Below are 15,618 nucleotides of genomic sequence, written 5' to 3' on the forward strand. Positions count from 1 at the left end.
CACTTCGTACTGTCTCGCAGCCCGCTGGCCGGACGAATTGTTCCCTGGCCTCCTGTGTCGCACCTCCCTGTCTTCGCCATCTGCTCCTTCATCCTGTACTTCACCATTCCTAGTCTCCAAATACCCAAAATGCTACCTAATTAGTGAAACCTTCCTGAGATCTTTGATACTGTGGTAATCGGTTTCTGCTTTGAACTGCTGTAGTTCTTTATCTGTCTTATGGTGCCAATGGCTTTCTCTGTGCTGTACGCATAATTATGTCTTCGTACTAACCTGTAGCATGCTTCGTTAATATGTGGAGAAAGAAATAATGTGATTTTTTTTTTTTTAAAGATTTTACTTATTTGACAGAGATCACAAGCAGGCAGAGAGACAGGCAGAGAGAGAGGAGGAAGCAGGCTCCCTGCAGAGCAGAGAACCTGATGCGGGGCTCGATCCCAGGACCCTGGGATCATGACCCGAGCCGAAGGCAGAGGCTTTAACCCACTGAGCCACCCAGGCGCCCTGAAATAATGTGATCTTAAAGCAACTCAGTCAAGTAGGCAGGCCCAGTAATATTAGCCCTTTTCGAAAGGTCCGGGAACAGGCTCCAGGGGTTAAGAGAGTGCTGAAGGCCTGTTGCTGAAGTGCCAGGTTGCCAGCAGAAGCATCATCTCTGTAATGCCAAAGCCTATGTGTTTGCCGTCACACCACACTGTGCCTCAAAGTGGCTGATGTCGAGCAAGCAGAACAGAAGGTGTAAGTGGTATATGAATTATATCCAGGTTGGAGGCTTGCATTTGCTAAACTCCAGGAATTAACATTTCTTATGAGTCCTCAAAAATGTATCCTTTCTTGTAATTTCTGAGGTTGTCGTCCTATAAGAACCCATCTCATGATCTTTAGAGGTATGGGGGGGTGGTGCGCGCGTATGCACACCTGTACACAGAGGAAGAAGGAAGAGAAAAGCAGTACTGAGTCAGGTTAGGAACATAATTACGGAAGCACGAGACAAATGGGAAATACTTAGCAGACTCCAGATCCTGAAAATAGGGCCAAACCACATCTGCTGTCCCTGATCGCCACTCTTCAGGGAACAGTGGTGTGCGAGTTTGGACGATCCTTGAGGATCCGCCAGTTTCCTTCCCCTCTAAACACTGTCAGTAAATTCCTGTCTTTCCTAGAAATCACGTGTGAAGCCATTGCTGTTATTGTTAGGACTTTCTGTGTATCACACTAACAGCTCTTTCCTCTTCCTTTACCAGAAGAAGAAGAGGAGCAGGTGCCCACTGACGGCGGCACGTCCGCAGAAGCCATGCAGGTTCCCTTGGAGGGGGATGATGAACTGGAGGAGGAGGAAATTATTAATGATGAGAATTTCTTGGGTAAGAGACCGCTGGATAGTCCCGAAGCTGAGGAAATGCCCGCCATCAAGCGACCACGGCTGTTAAGCACTAAGGGGGACACTCTGGACGTAGTAGTGTTGGAAGCGCGAGAGCCCCTCAGCTCGATAAATACCCAGAAGATTCCGCCGATGCTCTCTCCGGTCCACGCCCAGGACAGTGCAGACCTAGCCCCTCCGTCGCCGGAGCCACCGATGTTGGCACCGGTCGCAAAATCACAAATGCCAATCACAAAACCATTAGAAACAAAGTCATTTACACCGAAAACAAAGACTAAAACTAGTTCTCCGGGACAGAAAACTAAATCACCGAAAACGACGCAGTCACCAGCCATGGTCGGAAGTCCTATTCGGTCACCAAAAACTATATCCAAAGAGAAGAAGTCTCCTGGTCGCTCCAAGAGCCCCAAAAGCCCCAAGAGTCCCAAGGTGATGACTCATACTCCCCAAGTACCTGTCAGACCGGAAACACCGAACAGGACTCCTTCAGCTATGATAAGTGAAAAACTGAGTAAAGACACCATTCAGGTAAAACAGATACAGACCCCGCCAGATCCTGGGAAACTCAACAACGAGAACCAGCCGAAGAAGGCGGTCGTGACGGATAGAACGATCGACGACTCTATCAACGCCGTGATCGCACGGGCTTGCGCCGAACGGGAGCCAGACCCTTTTGAATTTTCTTCTGGATCAGAATCCGAAGGAGACATTTTTACCAGCCCTAAGAGGATTTCAGGTTCCGAATGTACGACTCCAAAAGCTTCCACCTCCTCCAACAATTTCACGAAGTCAGGATCCACTCCTCTGCCTCTTTCAGGCGGAACTTCAAGTTCTGACAATTCGTGGACCATGGACGCGTCCATTGACGAGGTTGTGCGGAAAGCAAAACTGGGAGCCCCTCCCGCCATGCCTCCTGCCTTTCCCTACATCTCTTCTCCTTCCGTCTCTCCTCCTACCCCCGAACCGCTGCACAAGGTGTACGAGGAGAAAACCAAGCTGCCTTCCTCCGTGGAAGTCAAGAAGAAGTTGAAAAAGGAACTGAAAACCAAAATGAAGAAGAAAGAGAAGCAGCGAGATAAGGAGCGGGAGAGAGACAGAAGCAAAGAGAAGAGTAAAGAGAAGGACAAGGGGAAGGACAAGGACAAGGACAAGGACAAGGACAAGGAGGGCGGCAAGGAGACCAAGTACCCCTGGAAGGAGTTGCTTAAAGACGAAGAGCCAGATCCCTACAAGTTGAAAATAAGAGAATTCGAGGACGTTGATCCAAAAGTGCGGTTGAAAGACGGCATCGTGCGGAAGGAGAGAGAGAAGCACAAAGACAAGAAGAAAGACAGAGACCGGGGCCGAAGGGATAGAGATAAGAGAGACCGCGAGAGGGTTAAAGAGAAGGGGCGGGACGAGAGGCCCAGAGTGGCCCCCGGGCCCCTGGTGCTGCCCCCGAAGGATGCGCCGCTACCCTTGTTCAGCCCCGCCGCGGCCGCCAGGGTCCCCAGTGCGCTGCCTCCTCTGTCGTCGGTGCTCCCGGAAAAGCTGTTCGAAGACAAAGAGAAGCCCAAGGAGAGAGAACGAAAAAAGGACAAAAAAGAGAAGAAGAAGAAGAAGGAGAAAGAGAAGGAGAAGGAGAAGAAAGACAGAGAGAGGGAGAGAGAGAAGAGGGAGCGCGAGAAGAGGGAGCGGGAGAAGGACAAGCACAGGCATGAAAAAGTAAGCCCCGGCCCGTCCGGACCCCGTGGGGCTGCAAAACGCAGGCAGACGGAGCCCGGGGGCCTGTCTGTGTTCCGGGCATGTACTGCCCGGAGGTCAGACGGGAAGATCCTTGTAATGTGGCGATGAGGTTTCATTTTAATTCTGAGACCCACGCATTTGTAATCAATCACCCCCCCCACACACACACACCCCTCCCGGTACTAAAAAATGTTGCAGATTCATAGCCCAAGAGGAATCTAATAGCGGAGCTTAACCCTCTAGTGAGCAGACAGACTCAGTAGTCCCCGGCAGTTGAAAACATTGGTCACCTTCAACTGTAAATAATAGTTGTGTGCCACACAGTGGTTTGTGCCCAAATTATTAGATACCCCCAAAAAGCATCCATCCTACTCAGGGCATGCAGAACTGTGGCACTGTTTTCAGAGGACGGCTAGGCCTGTGGCGTCCCTCCTGGAAGATTCGTGTCTCTTTTTGGTGAGCCGTGTCTGTTAAGTGTTTAAGGTTAGGACTGTCTACTCCTTTCTGTAGTGTCTCTTATCCTTCTATTTTCTGCTTTAATAAGATTAGGACATGTTTCCGAGTATCTAGGCTGATCGGGCAGCCTGGCTGGTGGGCAGAAAATAATTCCAAATATTTTACAATGTTAGTAAGTCAGGCTCTCCCAGAGTACAGCCGAGGAAGCTGATCTATATCCCGCAGTTTTGTAGAAACGGGGACCTCAAGCCTTGGAGCCCAGATTGTGACCTGTGCTTTTATGGCTTTGCTCTTCAGCTCATGGTTCCTTGGATTATAGTGGTCAACTGGTTGGTTTGAACATTTCTTTTAAACTTTCTGAAAAAGTACCCAAGTATTCATGGTGTCATACACACAGGTTCTGAGACCCTTTCCCTGGCCCCTAGAAGCAATCTCTTGGAGGGTGGCTGGAAAATAACACACAGTCATTTTTTTTCCCACATAGTAAATAGGATGTATTTGACACACGGCACATCTGTTACCAGTACATCTGCAATATTTCGAATTTCAAACTTACCTAGAAAAATTAGTTTAGCTGACAAGCCATAATGGTAACTCTCACATTTTTCTGCCTGACTTTATGCTTTTTCTGTCCCCCTTGGCTATTCTACAATATAAAGAAGTAGAATGGAAATCCTGATATTAATAACTAAACATCAGCAAGTTAACAAGACACGGAACTCCCAACTGTTGTTTCCATTTTTAAAATCATCTTACCATTCTCTTGTGTTTTTGTGCACCTGGCACTAGCACGCTCCTTATTTTCTCCTCCCAACACACCTGTGCCTGACGTCCAACAGGTATTGTTACCGGCATTTGTGGTTGAGGAAGTGAGTCTGAGAGGATGACTTGTCCAAGATCAAGGTCACACAGCCAGGAGAAGCCAGGTCACTGACACGGAGATACTCCTCACGGTTTCGAAATGTTGACTGCTGGAGATCTTGCCCAGCAGCAGTTAGCACTTACCCATCGCGGACCCAGCACCTTGGCAGCTAGCTGAGCCCTCAGTCCGCAGTAACTCAAACAGGGTATTGTTGCCTTCAGCAGCATCCTAACTTCGGAAAGTCAAGGGAGTTGTTTCAGCGGCCATTATGAATTTGAGTAAAGCCCATCAGATTAGATTTGTAAGAGCAGTCCTCCCCTTCCCCCAGCTTCTACCTGACTTTGGGAAAGGGAATTCCCTCAGACTACCTCGGGCAGAGGGGAAGGCTCGGTTATGAGTTGCCAGATCACACCCAACAGAAGAAAACAAAGTCCTTGAACCATGTCTGATGGCTCAGATGAAGGACAAAAGATAAAAATTTATAAAAGCTGGGTATCTTATAATGTCTTCAAAAAGAATAAGCAGTCTTGTCTCTAGAGTTAAACCTGAGTTCACATCCTGACTTTTTTTAGCTGTATGACACTGGGCAAGTTTTGTGAGTAATAAATGGGATCGCATCTGAGAGGCGCTCAGTGCTGTATTTGGCACATGAGTAAATGCCCAGTAAATGCTGGAGCGTGCTGGATGGAGGCAAGTGTTTAAGTCGCTTTGAATCTGCCCATAAAACATAGAAACCTAGAGTTTGCTGCTTCGTTGGACCAGACTAGCCAACTTACATATGACTGGGTGTGTCATCTGTGCTTATCAGTGTCGGAAAAGTATTTCCCCTTCCTTGGCATTCTTTTAAAGTTTAGCTCTTTATGAAGAGAGGAGAGGATGAAGGCCAGTTCAGCCCATGCAGATGCCACTGACAAGGTATCGAAATTGAGATACTAACGTAAACCTTGACTTGGCCTCTTTCAACTCCACTTGTTCCTCCCCGAGCATCAAGCCATACGAGTAAATGAAAGTGTACCTGAAATTGGGTTACATGGGGCTTTAGAATTCCCTCACATATCTGCAGATCAACATAAGGCACATCTTAGCTACCCCGAGAAAATGTCTTTTGTCACAAAAATGAGGGCCACCGTGTCCTTCTTCCTTCTCATCCTGATCAGCTCACATGAGCAACTCTCAGAGACATTGACCGAGATCAGCAAGCATGGGCAGTATTTTAATGAAAGAAAAAAAAATTGCCCATATTTATTTAAGCTGCCTATGAAGTTGTTACCAGCCACACCCACATTTATCAATACAAGAACCAATAAAGATTAGTTTAGATGGTTAGATTAGTTAGATGGGGATCTGCATGGTAGGTTCAAGGAGCCTTGGGCTCGGAAATCCAGCGAATCTGAGTTAAGATCCAGGGCATTTTTTTTTTTAGTTTCTTTATTCCTTAGGCACTCCATCTTTAAAGTAGGGATGTGGTAACACTCATTGAAAAGCAGGAAACACTAATAGTTAATATTTATTGAGTAATTATGATATGCTCAACACCATGTAAACACTACATTAAGTTTAATTTCTCACCACACCTCTATAAGGTAAATACTGTAATTGCTTTTATTTTAAGATGAGAAACTGAGGCTTGGAGAAATGAATAAGGTTGTCCGCAATCACACACCTTGGAAGTGATTGAGCAGGAGCCGCGATTTCCACCCAGGCTCTCAGATGCCATCACTGATGTTTCTTAGCCACTACACTTGCCTACGTTAAATAAAAAAGGATTAATTAAAATAATGTATGCCAGGCACCTGGCTTAGCGGCTGCATCATCGGGAGGAAAAATATTTTTTCTAGTGGAGGTAATGATCCACTGGTGAGTAATGCACTAGTCAAGGTTAGGAGTCTGGTCTTTTAAATAGAAGCAAACTAACTTTTTATGGACAACACATTAAGAGCAATTATGCTGAACAGGCGCAAACATGACGTGATAGCTTCAGTGGCGAGAAACCTAGCTGTGCCTTTCAGATCAGTTACACTTTCCCATTTGTGCTTGTGTCGGTCGGTGTATGTACCACGTGACCTAATTTATCAGCGGAGGGTTTTTGAAGTTGAGAGGAATGTTACAGGACTACTTTAATTCACATTGCCTCTCGGTATTTTAAGTGGTTTTTTTTGGAAGGAGGATTGCTGTGAGAAAATTGAATAAGAAAATATCTTCACTATTTGTTAGTGGAATTGAATCGTTAGATTTGGAGATAGGTTTTTATGCTCTTGAGTATGATCTGGGAAGGCATGGTAGAGTGTCATCCCCAAAATGATGATGTCACAACTGTGGATAAATAGGCCTAAAAAGTGCTGGCCCAGGAAGACCGTGGGCTTTGGCAGTCAGACTGACTTGGAACTAAATTCTAGCTCTGCCACTTAACGAGTTATTCCCCAGCTTCTTCGGACCTCTCTGACCCGCTGCTCCCTTCCTTCTGTCTCCTTCTTCCCATTCAGTACCGGAAAGAGACAGCATCATCATAAAGGATGGCTAACTCTGCTTAAAAACTATAGTTTAATATCTTCTCCAAGAAAAAGACCAGTTGGTGTCATTTAAGATGACTCTCCAGAATTTGCTTATAAACAATTATATGAATGGTCAACCCACAGATAATTGAGATTTGCTTGTAATGGAAAGGTCACAAATTCTATAAAGGATTCCCCTAATTTTTATCCTCTTGATCGATGAATGTTATTTTGAGCTAACGTCCACTGTTGGAGGAACTAACCCAGACAGCAAATGATTCTAGCAGCTGCTACTTAGTGCATACAGGCACCAGACCGGGCCAGAATTCAATTAATTAATCCTCCTGACACCTAATAAGGTTTGGTGCTGTTGGCTGCTGTTTTGAGTTGAAAAACTGCACAGAAAGTTCGAGTAGCTTGCTGTAGCTGCTGGGTGGTGGAGCTGGGACGTGGCCCCAGCTCCGTCTGAGGGAAGCCTGTGTTCTCTGTCACCCAAAATGGCCTTCTCAGCCAGTCACCTCAGACAGAGCTGATGAGGGGATAAACGTGGTTTGACACTCCAGAGTAAGGTGAACATCATGACTTTAGAAAATTGTAGTCCCTGAGGAGACCTTAGAGAGCTCCTCTTCAGCCGCCGTATTTCAAAGAGCGGGCAATCGCGGTCCTCTGTGCTTTAATGACCAGTTATCAGAACAATTAAAATGTTTCACATTTCTTTAATCTATCCCCAAATCCCTTAGCATTTGCCCTCAGATAATCTTTTATTGAATTTAAACAGTTTGCTCTTTAGAGAATGACGGATAGTTGTACCGGTTTGTGCCTTTAACAAAACGTTGTCATTGTTTTTCCCTCTGCTTGGAGTCAAGTACTCTCATTCCCAGTCTTTTCTCATCAGCTCTCATAATTGACTAGTGAAATGAAGGGTTTTCAGTCAATACAATAGCCCAGTAGAAAGGGAGAGATACTCTCTTCCTGTTTCTTATTACTGTCTGTTCCAAGAGGAAACCAGTAACGTTTATAGGAGTGTGTTTAAATTCAGAGACATTTGCCAAAGGCCATCTGCAACTCTCCGCGAAGATGAACTTGGTGAAAGCCTGCGTTCTGTTCTAGTTGCCCTTGCTGGATTCCACTTGTAATCCTTGACCACACCGTAGAACTTCTTCTTCTTTTTTTTTTTTTTTTAAGATTTTTTTTCAATTATTTGACAGACAGAGATCACAGGCAGGCAGAGATGCAGGCAGAGAGAGAGGGAGAAGCGGGCTCCCCGCCGAGTAGAGAGCACAACGCGGGGCTCGATCCCAGGACCCTGAGAGCATGACCCGAGCTGAAGGCAGAGACCTAACCCACTGAACCACCCAGGCGCCCCGGACTATCTTTTTAATGTCTTAAACAGCTTATCAGTATTTAGACCATGTTTCTAAATAGAATTAATGTAAAGACCTTAATTGCTAAGAAAGACAAAAGGTGCTCACTGGTTATCACGATTCCGCATCCAGAATGTTAGCTTATTAAAATTATTAGCTCTTCAGCAGCCCTATTTCGGGAATATTTTGCTGACCTGTTAGCATAGATGGGAATCTGAACTGGCATTCGCTGAACTTGCTGCCACCCTATCAGCCACACATTTTTTTTTTTTAAATGAAAGAAGTTTAATGTTAAAAAAATAGAAAATAAAAACTTGGCCAGATTATATTGACAAAGCTGCCCATTACCTTTGCAGAAAGTCCCTGTCAGAAGATAAACTTTAAAGCTGGCATGCATGAGAGAGTTCCAAGATAGAATTTAAATTTAAACTGATTCTTTATAGATAAGCTTTTTAAAAATCCACCTCTTTGCTTCAAGTCAGGATTTTAAAAATAAATTTCCCCTTTAAATCTCTTGAGCGATTTTCATTTTTTGCAAGGCCGCACGGCTGGTGTCCTGGAAAAATGGAGAGTTAGAGCTTTATCAGTTGGTGCCCTGAGGTATGTGGCAAAGAAGCTAAATCCTTGAAGATTAGCAAAAAAAATGCAGCACATGGCAATAAGGGGCTTATATGACTACTAGTATTAGTTCAGGTGAAAGCAGTATTGCTTATACATAAAACTGGACAAATCCACTGACAATGTATTTTTAGTTAGCTACAAAGGAGTCTTCTATTACTGGACTTTGCTCTTTGGTGGATTGGGAAGCTTAGTAATCCACTGTAAATGCTCTGTGCGCCCCAATTCTCAGCTCCCTCTCAAGTGCAGTGCTTTTATTTTAACCCTTAGAAGCTCATGTTGTCCCCAGAGTTTGGCTTCCTGCCATTAAAAGATGGCCTTAGTCGTATGGGTTAAGTAATTCAAATAATAGTCATTTATTTAGTTTATTGGTTTCTGGGAAGGACACATGAGCAGTCGCTTTGTGAATGCAGGACATGTCTTTGTTTTTATTTTGGTAGGCATTTGGATGAAGTTAATGCAAATGGAAGTCTGGTCGGAAATTTTAATTTAGAGATGGTGTTTTCTGTGTCTGTATTATTAGCATCCTCGTTAACCTTTTTTTGTACTTGCTTGAATATTATCCTTAGGTTAAGTCCTATTCAGCTTCTTTAAGAATGAAACTGACGTTTTAAGTATTTGTAGGGAGGGTTGCTGTATGTCCTGGTTGGCCTAGGACAGTCCCCGTGTGCACACTTTTGTGATGTAAATAACAGCTCCCACTTTCACTCTCAAAGGTGTCTCTGGATAATATGGTCACCCTAATTGTACCCTAAGGTAAAATTTGGAGCTGAGGTAACGGGTTCCGAATCATTCGTTAATTCCACAAGTTCATGAAATATCTTTGTCTTCAGGGCACATATATACCATTTTTAATTGGACTTACAAAATGTATCTCTATTTTGTTTGCTTATTTTTTTTAAACATATCATATATACATACATACATACATAACTTTTTTTAAAAGTAGGACATAAATAAACCGTGCCTTGATTCTTTTATCCTGACGAGGTACTCAAGATGAGGTACTCAACTGAACCCCAGCCAGGTTAGTTGAATGGAGGTGAGGCCGAAGTCAACCATGATGTCCAGCTAGTCAGCCTTACGTGGAGAAAAAGTGTTTTACAACCAATGCTAGGGGCACGTAAGTCTTCAGTCGGTTAAGAATCCAAGTCTTGGTTTTGTCTCAGCTCCTGGTCTCAAGGCCGTGAGATCGAGGCCCACGTCAGGCTCAGTGCTGCATGGAGCCTACTTAACATTCTCTCTCTCTCTCCCTCTGCCCTCACCTCCCCTGCTCCCCTCTCTCTGCCTCTCTAAAAAACAACCACCACCAACCCTACCCATCTCACGAGTATATGTCATTTACCTTAAGAGACATTTACAGAGAAAGTGAGGAAGGAACCCCTATGTAAGACCCCAGCATTACCAGAACAAAAGACTCAGCAGCATGGTGGGAGGGAGGGTGGGTATAGTGTCGGGACCTACAGGTCTATCAGTTACTAACTTTTCACTTTTGGCAAGCCACTTAATCCTTCTGGTCCCCAATATTTGGGAATGATAATACCTCCCACACCCAACTTCCAGAGTTCAAAGAGCAAAGTGCATCCTGTATATGGAACACACTTTGTGCTATGCAGGCATGAGCTGCAATTCCTGTGTGGTGTGGTGATAGACATGAACCAAACGACGATGAGAAGCATAATAATAGGAGAGATCTTTCTCCAGGTAAAGCAGCTTTATTTTTAAATAAAGCTTTAAAAAAGGTTAAATGCAGACTGAAGGAATGTGGACTATTACTCATCATTTAGGACCATATAACCCCGAAGTTTTTTAGAATTAAAAAGATAGAGGAACTTTGTGTAGTTTTCCGTTCTCTGAAACAAAACAGCTGAATCCAGTCCTAGTTTTGCTGTTACTGTGACCTTAGAACAGAAAAAGGAAAAGGAAAAATGATTGCTTCCTCTATGATCAGGTTCCCTGTAAAACAGAAACCCTAATGCCTATTCCACATACTTGTTAAAACACCTACATGAGAACATCTGAGAAATAGCGACCAGAGAGCCTGGCACAAGAAGTAAGTGTTTAAAATGTTTGTTTGTTTTGGATGTATTTGTCTGTTTTTCCGCAGATAATACAGAAAGGTGAGAAAAATAGAGAAATCTTAATAGTTTACAAAATAGACCAAACTGTTGGTTTTCAGATTCATTTAGATCTGGAGCTTTCTGTTAAAAGAGGAACGGGGGGAAGAGGGTGCAAACCCTAGCTAGTTGTGCATGGATCTTGCCCTGATCCTGCCCCAATGGCCCTTGGTCCTCTAGGGCCTTAAGAGGAACCACCAGACATACTGTCCAGAGAACTGGGCAGATGGAGGAGACCTGCGCCAAAATGAGACCGTTTAGAGGAGCAGGTTTTTGTGGGGAAGTTGATAAGTTAAAGTTTAGATGTGGTGAGATGAAACACAGGATATTGAGTTCAAAATGTTCAGTAGGCAATATTCTATTTTGGTCTTATCTTCAATCAGTGCTAGTCTAGAGACGGAGATTTTGAAGACAGTGACATATCGTAAAAACCTTCCATGGAAACCATGAACATGGATGAGCTCATGGAAGAACGTGTTGAGGGACAAGGGGCAGGGGCCAAATTAGGACAGGCAAAGGGAGACGACCTGGTAGAGGAGGAAGAAGGAGTGTGATAAGGTCCCCAGTGGAAAACTAGACCAAGACCTCAGGAAACAACCAGAGTCTGGGGAGAGTGGTGTTAGTGGCCTGCTTGGGAGAGAAAGGAGCTGGAGTGATTTGGCGAATGATTACCTGAGGAAGGAGACAAAGATGTGAGACTGAAAAACAGAAGAGGTTGTCAGCGAGAGGCTGAAGGGCAGACGGGTTTTCTAAGATCATCGAGCACATTTAAAAGCTAGCGGAAAATTGTGGAACTACAAAGTTGAAGATGCCTACGTGAGGAGGAAGTTTCTTCAAGAGACCAGAGGACACGGCCTCTGGTCTGGTGGCCCGTGCGGAGAAGCCCGTGGTGTGGAGGGGCTGCAGAAGCTCTCCTGCCTGGCCACCTCAGTGGGTTTTCCTGTGGAGTCTGAGGGGCAAAAGAGGAAAGGAAATCACGGGAGATAGGTCTGGAAAGAAGTAAGGGTTTGCAGTCACGGCTTCAGACACCTTCTTTCACTGTGTCTTGCGCACTTAGGACAGGTCAGCCTGCTCTGGGCGCTGCGAAGCAGAAGTAAGCAAGCCGGACGTGGTCTCTGCCCTTCCCGAGCCCAGCGGATAATCCAGATAAACAGCCTTGAAGGCAGGGGCAGAACCGGGATTGCTGTTGGTACATGTTTATGCAATCTTGAAAATTTTCTTTGGAATTCCTCAGTGCCCTTAAGGATGATTTCAGATTGGTCCGGACAGATGGGGAAATAACCACGAGGCAGGGAGTTGAGGGTGCTCTGCTTGAGTTGTTAGCTCAGTAAGTACTCGATGCCTCCATGGTGCCAGGCGTTGTTCATGAGAATGGTTGAAACCACAAGTCTTGATGTGACGATGGATTTAAAAAACAAAAACAAAAAAAACTCCAGGGGGATAGTTAAGAACATAAGAAAAATAGTAAATGTGATTGACGTGCAATACAGGAATTAGAAGAGATAGTACATGGAGCATTATGTTACGGAGTCATTCCCCTTTAGAACTACCACACCGCCCTGTTAGGATTTAATTCTTGGGCTTGAAATAGGTGAGTCAGTGGTTTGCCACTGGTCATCACAGGGCTTAGCAGGAGGCAGGATCCCAAGGCCAGAGACGCTGAACATCTCCCTGTGCCTGTACCATTCCATTCAACAAAAAAACTGTCCCGCCAGATACACCAGTCAGACACGTGTGGGAGGACTCCGATGCGGGTGACGACGTGAGCTGTGGAGCTTTTTTTCACTTTGTTCATTCAGAACATCGTACTGGAGGGTCTTCACACCAGCACGTGTGAGGAGCCCCTTCAGAATCATCCAGGATCGTGTGGTCCCTCTCTGACCATTGGCTCAAATATTTGTGAAGATCGTCAGCCTGTTCAGCAGCTCTCGCCTTCACTACAAATCCTGAAAAAAATCTCTATTTTGTCTTCTACAGAATTTCAGGTCTACTGACCACTAGCCCCAAAACCAGCAGTGTCATGCTGCCGTTACACTTGGTATTACCATTTTTCTTGTATGACAATGCAAACTCGGGACAAGTTTCGTGTTTTTCAGGTCCCATATACGTACATTTTATCTTATAGGTGCAGATGTCATTGCACTTTTTTCTGTTTACGTGAAGTCTGGCCATTACTTAAATGTTCCCCAAATGTTCACCAGACTAGATGAGTTTTTGTGTAGAAATTCTAACAGTAAAATCCAAGAACTTAACCAAAACTAAGAAAATACAGCCATAATTGCCATCACTTACATGAAGTAATTCAAGTTTGTAGAATTTCTCCTGAAGCCGGAGAGCCTGCAGCTGTTGAGAAACAGAATCAAAAATAACCCTGATTGTCCTTGCTGCTAGCATTTTCGCCACATTTTAAGGCTTAAACTGGCTTATCAGGTTTGTGGAGATGAGGAAGGAGGAGAAGAGGTGGGAGGAATTTTGTTGAAAATGCATTTAACTCTGATGTAATGACTTCAACAGATCAAAGTGGAGCCCGTTGTCCCGGCCCCAAGTCCGGTCATCCCCCGACTGACTCTCAGAGTTGGTGCCGGCCAAGACAAGATGTAAGTAGACCCGTTTTCAATTAGAGCGAGATACGTGGAGCTTAACCTTCTCTGCTCTTTCCTAATGGGTTTAGGACTCTAACCTTTTCCAGGTACGAACACGGAGGGTCAAGCTTTACTTTGAGAATTCTTCATTTTCAAATTGTATCGGTTCCTTCCTCAGAGGAAATGCTTACTGCCTTATTTGACATAGAGGATCCCTTATTTCTTGTTCTTTTTCTCTTTTTGAAAGACATGACCTTATGTCTGCGTAATCCCTAAGGTCCTGGTTGTCTGAAAAGGAAGAAACTATACGTTGAGTGGAGTAACTGGCATATTCTGCCCAGTGGGCGTGGTATTTGTCCTTCCCAAGTGTGTGTTCTCTGCCTCCCGTGACAAAGAACGCAGATGCTCATGGTTTTATTCTGTACCTGAAAACAAAGATATCGCCCAAGGCTGGGTGAAACAGTATGTAATAATAACCGTGGAAGGCTGAATTATCGGCTCATTTGTTTGCTTGTTTGTTGAAGAGGGGACTGAAAATAGAAACCCCACGCTCACCGTTCGTCTTCATTTTCACAGAATCGTCCTATCCGCGTACCTTCTTCAAAGTAGATTAGTTGGCTTTGTTTCTTTTACTCATTTTTGGGATATGAATTAAGGCCTCCAATAAGTACTCTTACGTGATTTTAATAAGGTGATAATAAACCTTAATTTCTTTTCATAAGTTATGTTAAAAATCATTCATTCTTCTTGTTGTAAAAACCATACTGTTTATCATGGAAATGAATTCCGCAAGCTAAAAGTACTAGTTTACAACCTTATTTTTCACCAGTAAGCCTGAAAATGGATTTGTTTACATTGCAAACAACCAAATATTGTGTAGAAAATGGGTTTGAATTTTCATTCCGTTTTTAGCCATCATCATGAAAGTAGGAGCCGTGCACTTACGTAGTGGGGAGAGTAGGCAACAGGAAATATGCTCCGTGTTCTCAGTGGTTCATTCCGTCTTAAAAGTTTGTATTTTATGCTCTTGCTTTTGTGAGTTCCAGATGTAATGCAATGAAAGGGTCCAATATCATGATGATGAGTGATGTTGTAGAGGCGAACATGGTCTTCCTGGAAAATGTCTGTTCTTCTGAAGATTGAAGGAAGAAGAAAAAAATCCAGATAGTTCATCCTTTTCTCACCTAAATCAGCCACATGATTTCCACATTACTCTTTTTGGTTCTGTCAGTAGAAACCTAGACAGCGAGTGGTAGTGTTACTCACAAGCTTAGACAGTGTAACAAAAACACTGTAGATTCAGCTCTTAAACCAGATACTCTCTTACCCCATGCCTTCTGTTTTAGCTACAAGAATGTGACTGATGTCCTTCTTTCTTGACGGTAGAAGGCTGATTAGCAGGGAGACCCAACCAGAGTAGCTATTGATACTGTCTTTTTGGAAATTCTGTACTTGGGCTCATGCCTCTAAAGGGAAGATACTCTTATTTTTCATTCAACAAGTACTTTTCTCTTATCACATTTATAACTGTTTTCTCAGTAACTGGCCATTACTTAATCTTTACTTACACAAAAGATTTGGCTTGCTCATTTCCTTTAGAGGAATAAGGTCCGTGAAAAGACTTTGATAATAATATTCCTCTTAACTTTTTCTCCTCTCAACAAATCACTCATATACCTAAGATACTGGGAAGCGTGAGGAATGGATCCTGTTATCCTAGGGTAGACTGTCCAGTATTAGGGAAATTATAATTCTCAGACATTGTAGACAAATTGCCCATGAAAGTATAACATTATATAATATGTGAACTTTCAAACATTTAGGTAAATAGCCCCATGTTACATGAATCATTAATTACTTGGCCGAAGTCAGACACAAGGAAATTCTTATAATGAACAAAGGAATAAATAAAGTGAAATAGATTACATTTTAAATTAAAATAAGAGAGAAAAAGAGGCCCAAGTCACATAGTAATAGGATTTTATGTAAAATATTTCTTAATCAGTAAAGAGCTTTTTTTT

General features: G+C 43.8%; 1 protein-coding gene across 2 annotated transcripts in view; it reads left to right on the forward strand.

Moving 5' to 3' along the window:
* Positions 1 to 15,618, forward strand: part of TAF3 (TATA-box binding protein associated factor 3) — a 170,392-nt gene that overhangs the window by 122,839 nt on the left and 31,935 nt on the right. For both annotated transcript variants that reach the window (XM_059404061.1, XM_059404060.1), the window contains exons 3-4: positions 1,245 to 3,085; positions 13,530 to 13,612. In XM_059404061.1, the coding sequence (XP_059260044.1) occupies positions 1,245 to 3,085; positions 13,530 to 13,612 (1,924 nt within the window). The remainder of the gene's footprint in view (positions 1 to 1,244; positions 3,086 to 13,529; positions 13,613 to 15,618) is intronic.

The sequence above is a fragment of the Mustela nigripes genome, chromosome 6, assembly GCF_022355385.1.
Source record: "Mustela nigripes isolate SB6536 chromosome 6, MUSNIG.SB6536, whole genome shotgun sequence".
NCBI lineage: Eukaryota > Metazoa > Chordata > Mammalia > Carnivora > Mustelidae > Mustela > Mustela nigripes.